The sequence below is a fragment of the Drosophila sulfurigaster genome, chromosome 2L (genome assembly GCF_023558435.1).
Source record: "Drosophila sulfurigaster albostrigata strain 15112-1811.04 chromosome 2L, ASM2355843v2, whole genome shotgun sequence".
Lineage (NCBI taxonomy): Eukaryota > Metazoa > Arthropoda > Insecta > Diptera > Drosophilidae > Drosophila > Drosophila sulfurigaster.
The window spans coordinates 11,468,125-11,483,361 of NC_084881.1; the positions used below are offsets into that span (position 1 = coordinate 11,468,125).

Consider the following 15,237-nt stretch of genomic DNA (forward strand, 5'->3'; position numbering starts at 1 on the left):
CGTGCGAATTATGGCGAGAAACGAGAATTGCGTAGGTGTCTTTCTCTCTCTCTCTCTCGCTGTCCCTAGCGCTGTCGAAGCAGAGTAAAGATGCAATATACCGAACCGTACCGAACCGAACCCCTTTTGCCGTTCCATCGATTTATTGTGTGCAAGCCAAAGAAAATCAATTTGAACGCTTTTGTTTTTTCGGCCAAAATACAAAACAAAATACAACAACGAACACTCAAATTCCCCCACCCACACACAGCTGGTGCATTAATAACGTTTTATTTTCGTATTCGTTGCTTCGTTGCAGATACTTCCCGGCAATATAAACACCTACAGCGAGGTGGAGAACGTTTTGCAGCCCAGCATCTTTGCGTCCAAGGTGCGCATCTATCCCTACAGCCAATACGATCGCACCGTCTGCCTGCGCGCCGAGATCGTTGGCTGTGCCTGGGAAGGTAAGTGGTCCAAGCATAGTCGTGAATTATAGCCAACATTCTCTCCCTCTCCCCCCACTCCACACCCAGCGTGATGGTCGCACTTGTTCGTTGCCTGCGGCTGGCAAACAGCTAAAGTATCTTTTAGCTGCAGCCAAACTGGAAAGTTGAACAATTTGTAAACTAATGGAAGACGTGATACTCTGGCAAATATTTCTTAAAAGTTAAATAAGTTCATGTTGCTGCATTAGCTTATCTACATCCCAAGCATTATTAATAATTTCCTCAATTTTCAAAAATATACCAAAGTGAAAAGTCGAAACCCTTTAAAAGAGTAACAAATTTATTGTGTTAACATGCACTTCCGTCTTCGCTTGATGACTTTCTTTTGGATTTATGTCCTCAAGCAAAAAGTTCGTTAGTCTCTGTCATTGTTTTATTATTAGAGGTTTGACTTTAATTTGCAGCTTTTAGTTGAATTTATCGCGCACTTCTCCGAGGCAATTCGAATATGAGTCAGCGACCATAAACTAGGATTATAATTAAGAGTAGCGAGTGGTAAGAAAACTATAAAATATGATGCCACAAATCGCCTAAGTAGCATATTAAATTGTGCTGTTGATACACATATGCCACATTTTGCCTTTCACTAACTCGTTTAACTGACTTCTCTCATTCTTTGCAGAGGGCATTGTCGCCTACAGCATTCCAAAAGGTGTTCAGCGTGGCATGGAAATCGATCTGTCCGATAAGACCTACGATGGCCAAGAACAAGCCGATCGCTTTGTCAACGGTCTTGGACAACTGGTGGACAGACAGCGTGGCAAGGATAACTTTCGCATGGACATCAATGGCTTTGGTAAAGGTAAAAAACAGAATGCGAACAACAAACGGTCGAGATCAAAAGCCGTTATTAGCCACATAAAGTATTTCAGTCCAAAGAGCATTGCATTGCAGTTGTTTTGTGCTGCTTTACAAGTTGTTGCCGCACATAAATGTCACATAAAATTGAGCTTAGCCTCGACTAAGACTAGTTGGATAGCATATCTTATGGAGATTACAGTCAGTACTTGTGCTTTGAGTAAATCAACATGCAGTCTAGTTTTGTACACAGTGAGTGGAATCTAGTTAACGAGCTTCCGCCAAATGAAAAAAAGAGATCTTTAAAGCAGTGGCAACCTTATATTTCGTTTAAGATTTTAGTGTAAATTAAATCAAGTTTAATTAGTTGAAAATGTTGATCAGAGAATACTGAATTTGGTTAAAATATATTAAAAGCGGGGAAAGTTAATAATGAAGTTTTGTATTTAATTTTGTTAAAATAATAATTGAGAAAAGCAACAAATACACAAATATAATCATGTTTTAGACATATTTCATAATTAATATAAATTTAAATAATGTCGTTAGCCATAAAGCTCGTAATATAATTCTTGAAACGTATTTTTCCTAATTATCCCATCAAAATAAAAATAGGTTATTATAAACTAAGAACGCAAAGATTACTTAAATTGTTATTAATACATATAGCAATATTTATTTATTGATTCCAATATTTCTCATCATATTTTCTTTAAATGAAATAAAATAAAATATTCTTTATCCAACTACGCTAATATCTTTTCATCAGGCTACGAATGGATTGGCTGGCGCAATGATACTCTACTTGGAAGACCTGTGGAAATAACATTTGAGTTTGAGACTGTGCGAAACTTCAGCGCTGTCATAATTCACACGAATAACATGTTCTCGAAAGATGTTCAGGTGAGTCAATAAATTCATAACATAAACCGAATAGCTGTCAACTGCAAGCTACGAGTGCAACTGCATTTCATCACATTTTTATTGCCAATATTCGAAATGCGGTGGATACGTCTCGATACTGTCTGTCTGTCTGTCTGCCTGCCAGTCTGTCTGTTGGTTTGTGGACAGATAAAATGCTACATTAAAAATAAAATATAACAACAGAGCAAAATGAAGTATAAACAATGTGCGTTTGCGCCTTTTTGTTTGGAAATCGTAAAAATCAACAGCCTGCATGAGGTACGTTTCCCATTCTCATTCCCATACCCATACCCAATCCCATTCCCATGCCTCATGCCTCATGCCCCATACCGCATACCCATAGTCATACCCCTGCAACATTCCCCCGTTCGTCGGCTGCGCAGACAAGCTACAAGCCAGACAAACTGGCGGCGGCAAACTGAGCAAATAAATGCTAAACAGTTCCGACAACCACAACAACCACAGTGCAGCAGTAATAAAATAAATTCAAACGAGAACGAATGAACGAACCAAAAAAAAAAAACAACGACAACGAACGAATTTTATAAACAAACCAAATACGAAATCGAACCTAAACAAACCACAATTGATACGAAACTGACTCAGGTGGCACTTGAAAATGTATGTACTTAAAGTCGAGCGAGCGATCTGAGTGAGTATATATGGCATGCCATTATATAGTCAATTTCCTTTCTCGTCGAGCTCTTTATCGAAAGTAAACAATGTGCAACGCAGCGCAGTACAACAATCATATAATGATTGGGCACTGTGTTCCTTTTTTTTTTTTTTGTTTACCCCGAGAAGGGAACGCACTCCCTATTCCCTTTCATAATCTGGTCATAAAACGGAAAAGAACAGAACTACACAGAACACAACTGAACTGAGCAGAGACTATTTTCAAGTCCATTGACCCAAATTTGTTGCGGCAATGTGTTAACTAGTTGATTGAGATAGCTATGAGCCTGTTGACTGATAACAACTCTAAAATTGTTTTCTCGTATTTGAAAGGTACAGCAGCAGCACTATCTTTAATTAAAGCTTGAATGCACAAAATGCATGTTCAATTGAAAAATTCGATTGCATTTCTTGTTCTGTGGTTGTGTCATAAATCTCTTGTAAATTTCATTCGCTGACAGCCTCGAGTATCGTTCGACAGTTTAATAATTTTTTATATGCGCCCTGTTTGATCTTATCTCTTGATAACTTCACTACACTTCACCATATTTGTACATGTTCCTGTTCCTGCTTGTCAAATTTGTGTCAAATTAATCTCGATTTCGTTTAGGCCAGATAACAGGCTGCATTTGTAGCCATTAGAATGCCATAATTATGCATTTAATATGTAGCTTTTAATTGGTGATAAGTTCGACATGTTTTTGCGTTTATTGAATGTATCTAAGCGACATTGCCGACAAAAGTATTATGTGAACATAATGGATTGAAGCTAAATATGTAATAAATATCTAGGTCATTATATAATATTGTACTTAGCTAATCCGTGATGTCAAATATATTTTGAACTAAATAAATATTATTAATATAACGAAAAATGTCATTTCGATTTTAATTTGTTTGAATTAAGTTTTTAAGTATTTATACCCGCTACAATTAGGTTGGAAGGGTACTATAACTTTGGTCTTCAAAAAATATATATTACATTCTGTCTGTCTGTATGTCTGTTTGATGCGACGTCTACTTACATTCTGCAAGACGTGAAAATTCGATCAGCACGCGCTATATTGAAGCTAGAGCCTAAGGTATATTTTTAGTAAATTTAAAATATATATTATCTTATTATTACATCTTACGAAAATGTTATGTTTAAATATAATAGGTATATTTCTAATATATTCAGTATATTTTTGAGATGTCTGGTATATTTACAAATATTTTTAATGTTTTTTAATATACTGGTATAGTTTTGAAAATGCATAGAGGACGACCAAACTCGATTATAGCTTTCTTACTTGTTTTCATAAAGTCGCTTTTAATTATGTTATACCACATATTCTCAAATACATTTTATTTTACTTTTTGTTACTTTACTCAGTTCAAACTCTTTCTTTACCTGCCGCCTGTATCGACTCAACAATTATGTTTACTTCTTTCTTATCGCTTCCTAGATGGCTGAGTAGTTTTCATGATGATTTTCCATTTCCCCAGTTTACTCACCAATTTATGATGTGGCTTTTTGTATAAATTTTGGCTGCTCGCTCAGTTTTATATGCAGCTTCTCCGATTCAGTTAGTGATGCCACTCTAGATAGCGCAGTTTTTCTGATCGTCTTAAGCATTTCACCGCAATTCCGCTGACGTAATTAACCACAAAGTAAGCAGACCCAATTGGCAGCAGCTTCAAACGGCACATAAAATTTCAATTACCACAAATTTTCTTGGGCTTTGATTTGTTGCCGCCATTTCGACGTGAACTGAACTCGACTCTTTGCCTTCGGCTTGTGCTTGGGTTGGGTGGATATCTACTACGATGTGGTACCTGGTGACCACTCGGTTTATGGGTTGCCATAATTTACACAGCATCAACGATGTCGTCGACATCGTCGTCGTCGTGGTTGGCTACGTTGTTTGTCGTCGTCTTGCACTCGCTATAATTCTCATTTTTATGATTTTTCATTACCATTTGGCTTTGGCCAGCGCCATTCCGAATGCCCCATAAGTCATAAAATTACTTAGTGTGGACTTTTTTTCGGAAAGAGGAACGAGCGAGAGTGGGGAATGGGGCACTGGGCACTGCTCTGGGAAACGCACTGGACAGTTTACTGGAGTCGTGCCATAAATACTCAAAATGCCATTTGTGATGCATTGATAAGCCTAAAATTATGCTAATTGCGTTTTAATTATGACACGCGTGTGGTTGCTGCACCTTTTACCGCACCTGTCTGCCCAGTTGATGCTCCAGCTCCGCCACCAACATCAACACCAACACCAAACGAAGTCCAACACCAAGTCCAAGTCCCAAGTCATTACATGTCAGATGTTCGATAAGCCCCTTGAGCTCTTGTGTTGTCGGTTAGCGTCTGCTTGTTTGACTTTGTCTTTAGCATTTCTAATGAGTTTCCCTCCCCTACCCCCCACCCCCTCTGGGGCTGCCCCTTGTGTACTCTTTAAAATGCGTGCCCAGATTTATAACCCCGATTAAGACATTGTCGTGGGGGTCTGAGGTCGTCGCCGTGTCTGTCTGTCTACGTGTGGTCCTATTAATTAGTGTGGGGAGCTTAGTCTCTTCAGATTGTTTGTCTCCATAAGTGGCTGACTTCCGCCGTTGCATGCAGCTGCTGCTGCTGCTGCCGCTGGACTGAGAAAGTTTGTTGAAGACACAGTTTGACAGGTGGGATTAGGACCAACTTGTATACTTGGCGTATAGTTTTCGGCGAACGCGCATTATTCCAACTCTCAGCCAGAGACTAATTGCTAAGAACTTTCGGGCAAATTATGTAAAATCATAATTAAACAGAAATTCGACTTCAATTAAAGCGCAAACACAAACACAATTATCAAAATAAATAAGCGATTTCGATTGAAGCAAGTTACTCTTAATAGAAGTTAATAGAAGCAAATTGGATTTGCATTAGATTTCCTTAACAATTTGTATTAACAGATAATGTATTTTAGTCATGTCTGTCTGTTTGTCCGTTCATATGAACACCATGATCTCCGAGACTAAAAAGATAGATTTTAAAAAAAAATCAAATTGCAAGCGTAGTTTTGAAGCCGGACGCACTTTTGCTTTGGCCAAAAATCAGGTATTTTATGTACTCTATGGATATACTAAGTCTATATTTTTCAAGACATACGAGTATTAGTATTTTTTCGGATTATTATCAGAATATAGTTATATGGAAAAAGGGTAGGGGGTATCTCACAGCCAAGCGCTCTCGACTGTAGCTTTCGTACTTCTTTAAAATAGAATGGAACCCACAACATTTATTTATATTAACTAAAATATATTTAAAATTGGTTGATATTTCAAATTAGCTTAATCATATAAAATCACATAAAAATATATGTATATAAATTCCTAAATACAATTAAAGCCAATTTATTTTAAAGTTGATTAAACTTACTCAAAAATATATTTGATTAAATAAATTGATTCACAATTAAAAGGCAGCTTTACAAAGCGGAATACTAAGTCTTTATTCGCAACACGTGTTAAAAAGATATTAAGGCAAGTCCGATTGTTTATTTTATTAGCAAAGAACAAGCATAGTAGGTTTATCTATTTTCTATTTTCTATTGGTATTCAATGCATTTAGCCACATAACATACAAAGTCCACACAACACCTCCAAAACAAATGGCCAAAGGCGACGACAAGTCAACAAGTCAACAACAACTCATTAGCCATGCTCAGCTCAGCAATTGGCGAAGGGGAAATGAAAAAGACAACACTTACACATCCGGCTGGCCCCGAAAAAAAAAAAAAATAAAATACAAAGTGTAGCCAATGGGTGACCAAAAGTAAATGTTTATTTTATTTACATTATTTTCTTTCGCGTACGTTACTCGTATTCCCTTTTTTTATTATTTCGAGACTTCCGTGGCGCGTCTCGCTTGACCAAAAAAAGAAATACTGTCAGCAGTCGGTAACAAATATGAGAATACAATTCGCGCGTAAAAAACAAAATAAATGTGATTACTTTAATTATTATGCCACTCACAGATACATAAACATGTTCGCAGTCACACACTCTTGCTCTTGCGATGGGGCTTGGGGCTTGGGGATTGTCCAGTAACTGTTACTCATCTTCTTCTCTGCTTTTGCTTGTGCTTGTGCTTCTCTCTTTCAGGTGTTTGTGCACGCCAAAGTTTTCTTCAGCATTGGCGGACGACAGTTCAACGGGGAGCCAGTGCAGTTCTCCTATATGCCAGACCAGGTGCTGGATCATGCACGCGACGTGACAATCAAATTACATCATCGCCTGGGGCGTTATCTGCAGTTGCATTTATATTTCGCCGCACGCTGGATGATGCTCAGCGAGATTACATTTATATCAGGTAAGCGAGACAGAGAGCGAAGCAGCACAGAGCACAGAGACACAAACTCCGATTCCGACTCAAAAAGTCTCACTCCCAGCTGCAGCCTCCAACTACATTTCCAACTGACACTGCAACGCCCGCTGGGCCAAACACTCACACTCACACACTGCAAAAATTATTTTATTAAAAAATGTAGCACGAACACGCAAAAGGTAAAAGTTGCAAGAGAGCAAAAAAGAGTAAAACACAAAGATACAAAATAAAAAATAAAATGAAGAGGAAAAGGAAAAGGGTTAACTCGCTGCTTGCTGCTCGCTCGGTTTCTTCCTTCTTGACGGCGGCCACCTGCTGCCCCACTTGCAATAAATGTGAATACATTCGTTGTCAACTATATGAGAGAGACAGTGTGTGGCGCTGTAAGGGAAATTCTCACAGTTGATGTGCCCCTGTTGTTTTTTAGTTTAAATTAATTTTTTATGCCCGCTTGTGCTGAGTTGTTACCGCATTTAATGCAGCGATAAAGCGCACAGGTTACACAATCAGCAAGCAGCTATTTTGAGTGCTATATTATTAGTAACTGAGGAGCGAACAAATACATTTTGGAGTTAAGTAGCCATGTGTTGTATTAGTGGTAGTATTGTATTTTAAGTTTAAAAATAACATATGTATATAGTTTTGAAGAAGTTTGTTAGTATTATTTTGAGTTGTTATAAGAATACATACAAATAGTAGTTAGAATGTTAGTATAAATCTAAATCTATAAAATAAGTTATACATATTATATTACACATATGTACATATATAGTACATGGTTAATTACTTAGAATAAAGCGTTAATTACAATATACAAAAAAAGGAAATATTGAAATTCCAATTTTTACAGATTCAAGAAGAGATGAAGAGAAGATTCTAACTTAACACTCAATAAGATTGATTGAAAAATTAGTTAATTTGTAATGATATCTTAAGAATAGAAAGAGAAAAGATTCTCATTTAACATCATAATTATTTAGACCAAATAAATTTGCATTATTAAATGAAGAGAGAGTAGATTTCAACTTAACATTCAATAATCAATTAATTACATTTTTTTGATTAAATTAAATCATTATTTTTAAAGCAAAGTTATAATAATAAAGATTCCAATTCTTAATTCAATAATAATTTATTTTTCTTTTTCGCTAGAAAAAATATAGGAAGACATAGATTCAAAATTCTTATTCAGCTTGAAATATTAATTATTCAAAGCATTGCATACATTTATTTTTCAACAGTATTTATTTTGAATAAATTTAGATGTTAGCATAAGGTATTTGTTTGCTGTGCAAAAAAGCAAAGTTCGAGCAAACTTAAATTAGTTAAATATTTGATGTCTTCTTGTATTTTGCTTACTGCAAACACATTTCTTGCTTGCAACCAATTTCATCTAACATCTAACACAAAATCGAAAGAAAATACTGCTTGGCAAATAATATTTTAAACATCTGTGCATTTGTGGCACTTTTCTGCTCTCAACTATTTTGAGGTCTAACCTTTTATGTTTTCAGCAGTAAAAACATAGAAGAGAAGAAGAGAGGTGAAACCTTTATTTACCTGTGTTCAACTGTTTAATTTTCATTTTACTGCAACTCGAACTGGGTAGAAGAGAATTTTCTGCAGTCTGTTAAATACTCATACGAGTCGTTTGAAGTAAAACGAATAACCCAAACAGTAAACATAATTTAGCCAAGCAAACTACAAAACTGCAAAACTCTAAAGCTCAGTGCGCCTAACGGCAGCGGCTCAGCAAACATAAACTGCAACTGCAACTGCCACAACAGCAGCAACAGCAGCAGCAACAGCAACAGCAGCAGCAACAACAAGAGCAAATACAAATACAAATGCAAAAACAACAGCTTTGAGCAATTGAAAATTCCACTGACACTAAAAATTCGTTGCGCATTTCATTAAAACCCTTGGCAAACGGCTCGACTCAACTGAACTCGTCTCGTCGACTCTCAACTGGGCTCGATGCTGCTGCATGTGTGTGTGTTCTTGGATGTATGTGTGTGCGTGTGTGTGTGTCGATGGTGCAAAATATATTACCAAGTGAGAGTCAGACTATGAACCAATTTTTACTTAACTCACATCGCAAGCAAAGCAGCTCGGGGAAGCAACTGGGGAGCTGCTTTGTTTCTCTATATTCTGTGCTGTGTGCAATTGTGCATAGAGTGATACAAAGCGAGACAGCGGGGAAAGGCACTGAGAGGAGGCATTGTAACAAGTATGGGAAACGGAAGCACACACACTCACACACTCGCAGAAAAAGTGGGGTACGTAGTTGTAGTATGTTAGGGAAAGGAAACAGCAGCCATGGCATATGCTTCACTACAACCAGTAGTAGCAGCAGCAACAGCAAAGCACAAGGATATTGTGAAAATTAAATGAGTTGCATTACTTTTGTGCATTTGAAATTTGCAACTCAATGAGCACAGAGCGCAACCAGTCGAGAACCAAGAAGAACCTCAGGGTTACCCTTCGAGAGAGCGAGCGGGAGAAACGAGAGTGAGAGCCAGAGATAGATATCTGGGGAATGGCAATGGGTAACATCGGCAACATCGTGCTTTCCTGTCTCCAGCTTCCTCGTTTTACACGTTGCATAATAAAGCGTCACTTTATAGTACTTGCAACACGGAATGCCCTACACATTCGATGGGATTTAACCCTGCGACTCGAGTCCTTAAAAAACTGCAACGAAATCGCCATTATATAAATTATAAATGCCAGCTAAGAATCTTATTGTCAAAAAGATCGAACACTGCAACCTTTTTTTTTAAGAAAATAAAAGAAAAGTTCAATCAGCTAGTTTGGGATTTATTCTTGTTGCAGTTTTGTGAAAAAGGGAATTCAATCATCGACTTGCCTCATTTGCGATTCTCTTTTGTTGCCATTTGCCATTGGATGTGTCTTAGTTCTTTTTGCTTACAGATTTGCTTCTCTTTTTTATTCCTGCATTTCTTCTTTTTGCCCGAAGCGTATTTAAGCTTGGCAAGTGCTTTGCTTTATAAATCAATAACATTGCAATATATTTTTGCATGTTTCTATCCCCCCATTTGGATTTCGATGCATTCTATTCAACTAGTCCGTCAGTGAGCCAGCCAAGTATTCAAATTCATTTCAATAACTTTGCTGCGCTTTAAATCCTTCAGCAATTTCCCTCGCTTAATCCTTTCTAATTGAAAATCGTTTTGTATTCCCATTCGAGATCTGAGAGTGCTTTTATATGGAATGTTTATGTGTGTGTGTGTGTGTGTGTGTGTCTAGGGATGAGGGATAAACAGAGAGTGGGATTGCTGGATGTTGGATGTTGGGTGCTGGATGTTGAATGCTGAATGGTAATGCGCAGTTGATGCTACATGAAATTGCATCATCATATGCAGAGCATATGATGCAGTTGATTTGTTGCACCATTGAAGTGTGCTTCTGGCCTTGAGCTCCTCCTACACTACTTACTCACCTCTCCTCTCCTTTTCACCCCTCCCCCTTCACCTCTCACCACTCTTAGTTAAGGCAGATTGCAAATTGCAACAATGTGCGTCATTTCGCATTTCGCATTTTGAAATTCCGAATTCGGAATTCGCATCGTAATTTGCTTAATGGTTCAGTTCAGTTCAAGTGCCAGCCAAAGTGCATTGATATTGAAAGCATTAAAGTGCCGAGTGCATAATGCAATCAATGATTTCACAGAGAAGCAAACACAGAAAAAAAGAAAGCAAACTTCAGACAAACAATGAGAACTTAATGGAGGTCACGTGCATTGCAACTGATTAAGATAAAGCTGGCAGTAAACACATTCATATTCTTGTACAATCATCGTAAGTTAAAATCGATTTACTCAGCTGGAAATTAAACATAACTCACTTACAGTTGAAGTCATGCCATTGAAATCACCAAAGCAAATCGAATTACTTTAAGCTACTTACAAATATTTATTTAAGCACCGGAATTAAAGTATTTTCTGCCCTTTTATTATTTTAAATAGCTTTGGTGTAAAGTGAAATACTTTACCTTACTTTCGCCAAGCTGACTTTTTTACATCATTATTATTAGGAAACAATTGTCATAGAAATCAACGACCGCTACATCCAGGTCTCAGTTGCTTTGGCTGACAATCTGGTATATTTTAACTCTATGGTATATTTTGAAAGTGATAGTATATCGGTATACAAATATGGTATTCGGTGGATATTGGTATATTTTAAATATATATATATATATAGCGAATTATATATTTCAGTATTTTTTAGTATATTACTTTTGTATATTTTATGAATAATACAGCATTGTTTTGCCTTTAATGAAAATGGGTAACAGTTATCTCACAGTCTACTGTAGCTTTCTTTCTTATTTTAATCCCAAACAAATTTCTTTTGATTTTTTTCCCAGGCAATAACCACATTAATATTGATATGTCAAACTAATTTAGATAGAAACAACTTTAATACATTTTTCAACTCCCTGAATACACATTATCCCATGCTCAATGCGAATTTCTTAGGAAATCCTTTAGATACAGCTGTCACATCGATCCATGTGTCAATTGCCAATCTCAGAGCGACTCTCCAAATGCCAAACCCCCACTCCATATGCTAGACATCAAGTGGTGCCATTAACATTTTGTCTCTCTCTCAGCCAGCGTAACAAATTAGCATATTCGAGGTTCCGTTTTCCTACTCTCCATTTAGATTTGGTTTAGTTGTGTTCCAGGGGAGCATATGACGCGACTTTTTACGGGGGAGTGAAGTCGCAGTCGCCGTCGCTGTTGCCGTCGCCGTCGCAGTCCCAATTCACAGTGCTACTTTTGGATGCGGCGGACCAACTTCTATGCCACAAGCAACACCCAGAAGCGAGGCAAACCAAACGACAGAATGGCGAAAATGTTGTTGTCGTTGTTGCCGTTGCTATTTGCATGGCAAATTCAAACACACGAAAGTAAACAAAAAACTTTTGTGTGCCAACAAAAAAGTTGACGCCAAAGAAAATAGACGACACGCGGCGGTAACAACAACAATAACAACAACAACAACAAGAACAGCAACAACAACAGGAGCAGCACAACAAGTTCAAAATCAATGCCAAGAGCTGTAAAAATTTGCATTTCCCTCAACGGTTTTTCAGCTGTTTTTCGAAATTTTCTGCAAAATGTTCTCGTCAGTTTTTTCCCTGTTTTTGTTTTTAAATATCAAGCGAGCGAGCAAACGAGAAGTTCAACAAACGCTCGAGGCGGAAATGCATTTGGAAATTTGTGCTGCCAACCAGGATAACCAGGACCAAACCATTCTCTATGAGCTAACAAAACAAAGTTACCCGTCCAGTCCGCTGGGTAAACAAGGAAAACCAAAAGCAAAAAAAGCAAAATGCGAAAAGCGAGGGGATCGGCAGTTTTGTTATCGACGACTGTCTGCGATGGATGATGGCATTTGCAGCGCTTCTGTTTATTGTCTGGCTGTGAAAGGTCAACAACGCACACGCTTCAACGCGCCCATACTAGTTGAGCTCATGTTCTTGTTGTTGTAGTTGTTGTTTTGTGGGCGAGGCGACACCTAAAAGTATGCAACACTAATTGGCACTCAACTGGGCGTTCCTCCTCCATCAGCGTTGACATTAACTGAAGCAGCAGCGGCAACGGCAACAGCAACAGCTCATTTATCATAATAATCGCGATTCTCTCTCGTTCTCTGCTAATTGCTCTATGTGAGAGCCATTAGCTTGGCTGGTTTATCAAGACGGGCAGCTGTCATCCAATCCCCCCTCAGTCTTCTTGTTGTTGCCTAGCTATGCTGCACTTTACTACACTTTTTACTGCCTTCTTTTTTCCAGTGCTAACCTAGTTTCTCGGTCTCTCGCTCCTTTTGCAGTTCCCGTCGTAGGCAATTTCACAGATGAGGAGCTGCTCAATGTGCCGCCCTCGAATGGGGTTTCCGTGCCAAACACATCGGAATATCCGTTGCAGCGCGATGAAGTGGGCCGAACTGTTGGCAACGGAGGCGTGGAGCGAAGTCAGCAGACCAAGCAAGGTGAGTCGATGAATGGATTGATGAATTGCCCACCCACAACAGCAAAAACTCCCAGCTTAATTAGCATCGAGAGTGGGCGCCATGGCCTTAAATATTTACCGCATTTGGAATGCAGAGTTATTTTTAGTTTTTAATTTAAACACAACAACAATAAGTCTTCAATCAGGATCTTACTAATTTGTAGTCTGTGAGTGGGTTTTTTTTTAATTACTTCATTGCTATCATTAACAATGAGTTAACAACACAATAGAGTGTTGCCGGCAAAACAATAAGCGCCCAGCTTATACCAGAAGAAAATGCTGAAAAAGTGCAAAAGTTTTTCATTAATTACTTAGCTTTCCTTCTTTTCCACAGCATCAGCATCAGTTGTTTAGTTGCTGTCAGTTCGTAGCTCTATCTCTCACTCTCTTTATCTATTCTCTTTCTCTGTTTTCACTTTGCAGTTATCTCTCCAAAACCCATTGACCATCCGGAAGAGGAAGTAAATTTCGTTGGCGCCATAATCACAACGCTGGCAACGATTATCATGCTTCTGGTTGCCATTATCCTCGTGATAATAGCACGCAATAAGCGCGCACGCGGACGTGGCCATGTGCTGGATGCATTTCAGCACAACTTCAATCCGGACACCCTCGGCGGCATTGATAAGCGACTCAATGGCAATGGCCCTGCCAATGGAATCTTGAAGGTACCAAGTGCTACACATTTTTTGTTTTTTTTTTTTGGGGCCACTAACCGGTTGACATGAAAACTACATAAACTGTGGGTCACTCACCGATCAATGGTCGCCACCCAAAATACATGTCAGTTCACCCCACAAAAAAAAAAAATGGAGAGAAAAACTAGCTACCACTAACGCACAAAGGCTTTTCCGCAGTGCCCGGCTCCATATGCAGAAATCATGATTAAAAACTGTAGTGTTGTGTTCTCCGTTGCTGTAGTTGCAGTTGCAATGGCAATGCTGGCAAAAAACTAGGCGTCAATTTTTTGTTAACACATTTTTGTCACCTTTTCGCCCTCAGGTGGTCACAACAATGGATGACAATGAGTCGTCCATTGACAAGAACAGTCTCTACCACGAGCCCTTCAACGTTAACATGTACACGAGCGCAGCCAGTGCCTGTTCCATGAATGACCTGCAGCGTCAGCATGTAACTCCGGACTACACAGGTGAGTTCACGCAGAAGAGAGAGAGAGAAGGAGTAAAGTGAGGAGAATCTGTTATTGTAGTTGTAGTTGTTGTTGCTGGGGGCCATAAACAGTGCTCACAGCATGATTCAAGCATCAGCTCCTGCTGCTTCAACCACGTCTCCAGCTCCAGTTCCCGCTGCTGCTGCAGCTGCTGGTGTCGTTCCTGATGAGTTTGATGTTTTGCGTCCTGGCTGTGACAGGACATGCAAATGTTTCTACAGCACACAAAAAAACAAAAAGGAGAAATGCGAGTACGACGCAATGCTTAATTTAGCGCACAACATGAAAGTCCAGTCGAGTCGAGTCCAGTGCAGCGCAGTCTGATGGACGCTTTGCCAGCGGTGCAGCAGCAAGCCAAAAAAAAAAAAAAAAAAGCGGAGGGGCCAAAAAAGAAACTGCGCGCGTTGTTCGCGCCGCAGGACATAATTTTGAATTGCTTAGTCAGCAAAGACCGACAGAGCTGAGCGAGTATGCCAACAACGTGATGCGTTATGCAACGGCAGATGCGAAGTATCAGTTTCTATAGTCCATTTATTAGTTCAACACATAACGCATACGCAACGTATACGTAATATAGATAAACTATTCAAATAAGTCCAGTGAATTGTGCTTCTATCAAGCTAGTTTACTGCTTAACTAGAGCAATTATCGAAAAGCAAACTTATACATTAGTTGAAAATCGAATTTAAGCTGCTTAACAGCCACACAATGTTGCAGATTAACCAACTTATCTTCTAGCTGCAGACAAGCAGAGTAACTAAATGTTGGACTCTCCTCGCAAGGG

At 38.7% G+C, this 15,237-nt stretch overlaps 1 protein-coding gene across 3 annotated transcripts in view; it reads left to right on the top strand.

The window, feature by feature from the left end:
- LOC133835612 (discoidin domain-containing receptor 2) overlaps window positions 1-15,237 on the top strand; it is a 159,696-nt gene that overhangs the window by 78,326 nt on the left and 66,133 nt on the right. For 2 of the 3 annotated variants that reach the window (XM_062265646.1, XM_062265628.1), the window contains exons 5-11: window positions 299-446; window positions 1,111-1,290; window positions 2,056-2,189; window positions 7,017-7,224; window positions 13,104-13,262; window positions 13,706-13,950; window positions 14,285-14,432. In XM_062265646.1, coding sequence (XP_062121630.1) covers window positions 299-446; window positions 1,111-1,290; window positions 2,056-2,189; window positions 7,017-7,224; window positions 13,104-13,262; window positions 13,706-13,950; window positions 14,285-14,432 — 1,222 coding nt within the window. The remainder of the gene's footprint in view (window positions 1-298; window positions 447-1,110; window positions 1,291-2,055; window positions 2,190-7,016; window positions 7,225-13,103; window positions 13,263-13,705; window positions 13,951-14,284; window positions 14,433-15,237) is intronic. The other variant, XM_062265639.1, reaches the window with a different exon arrangement.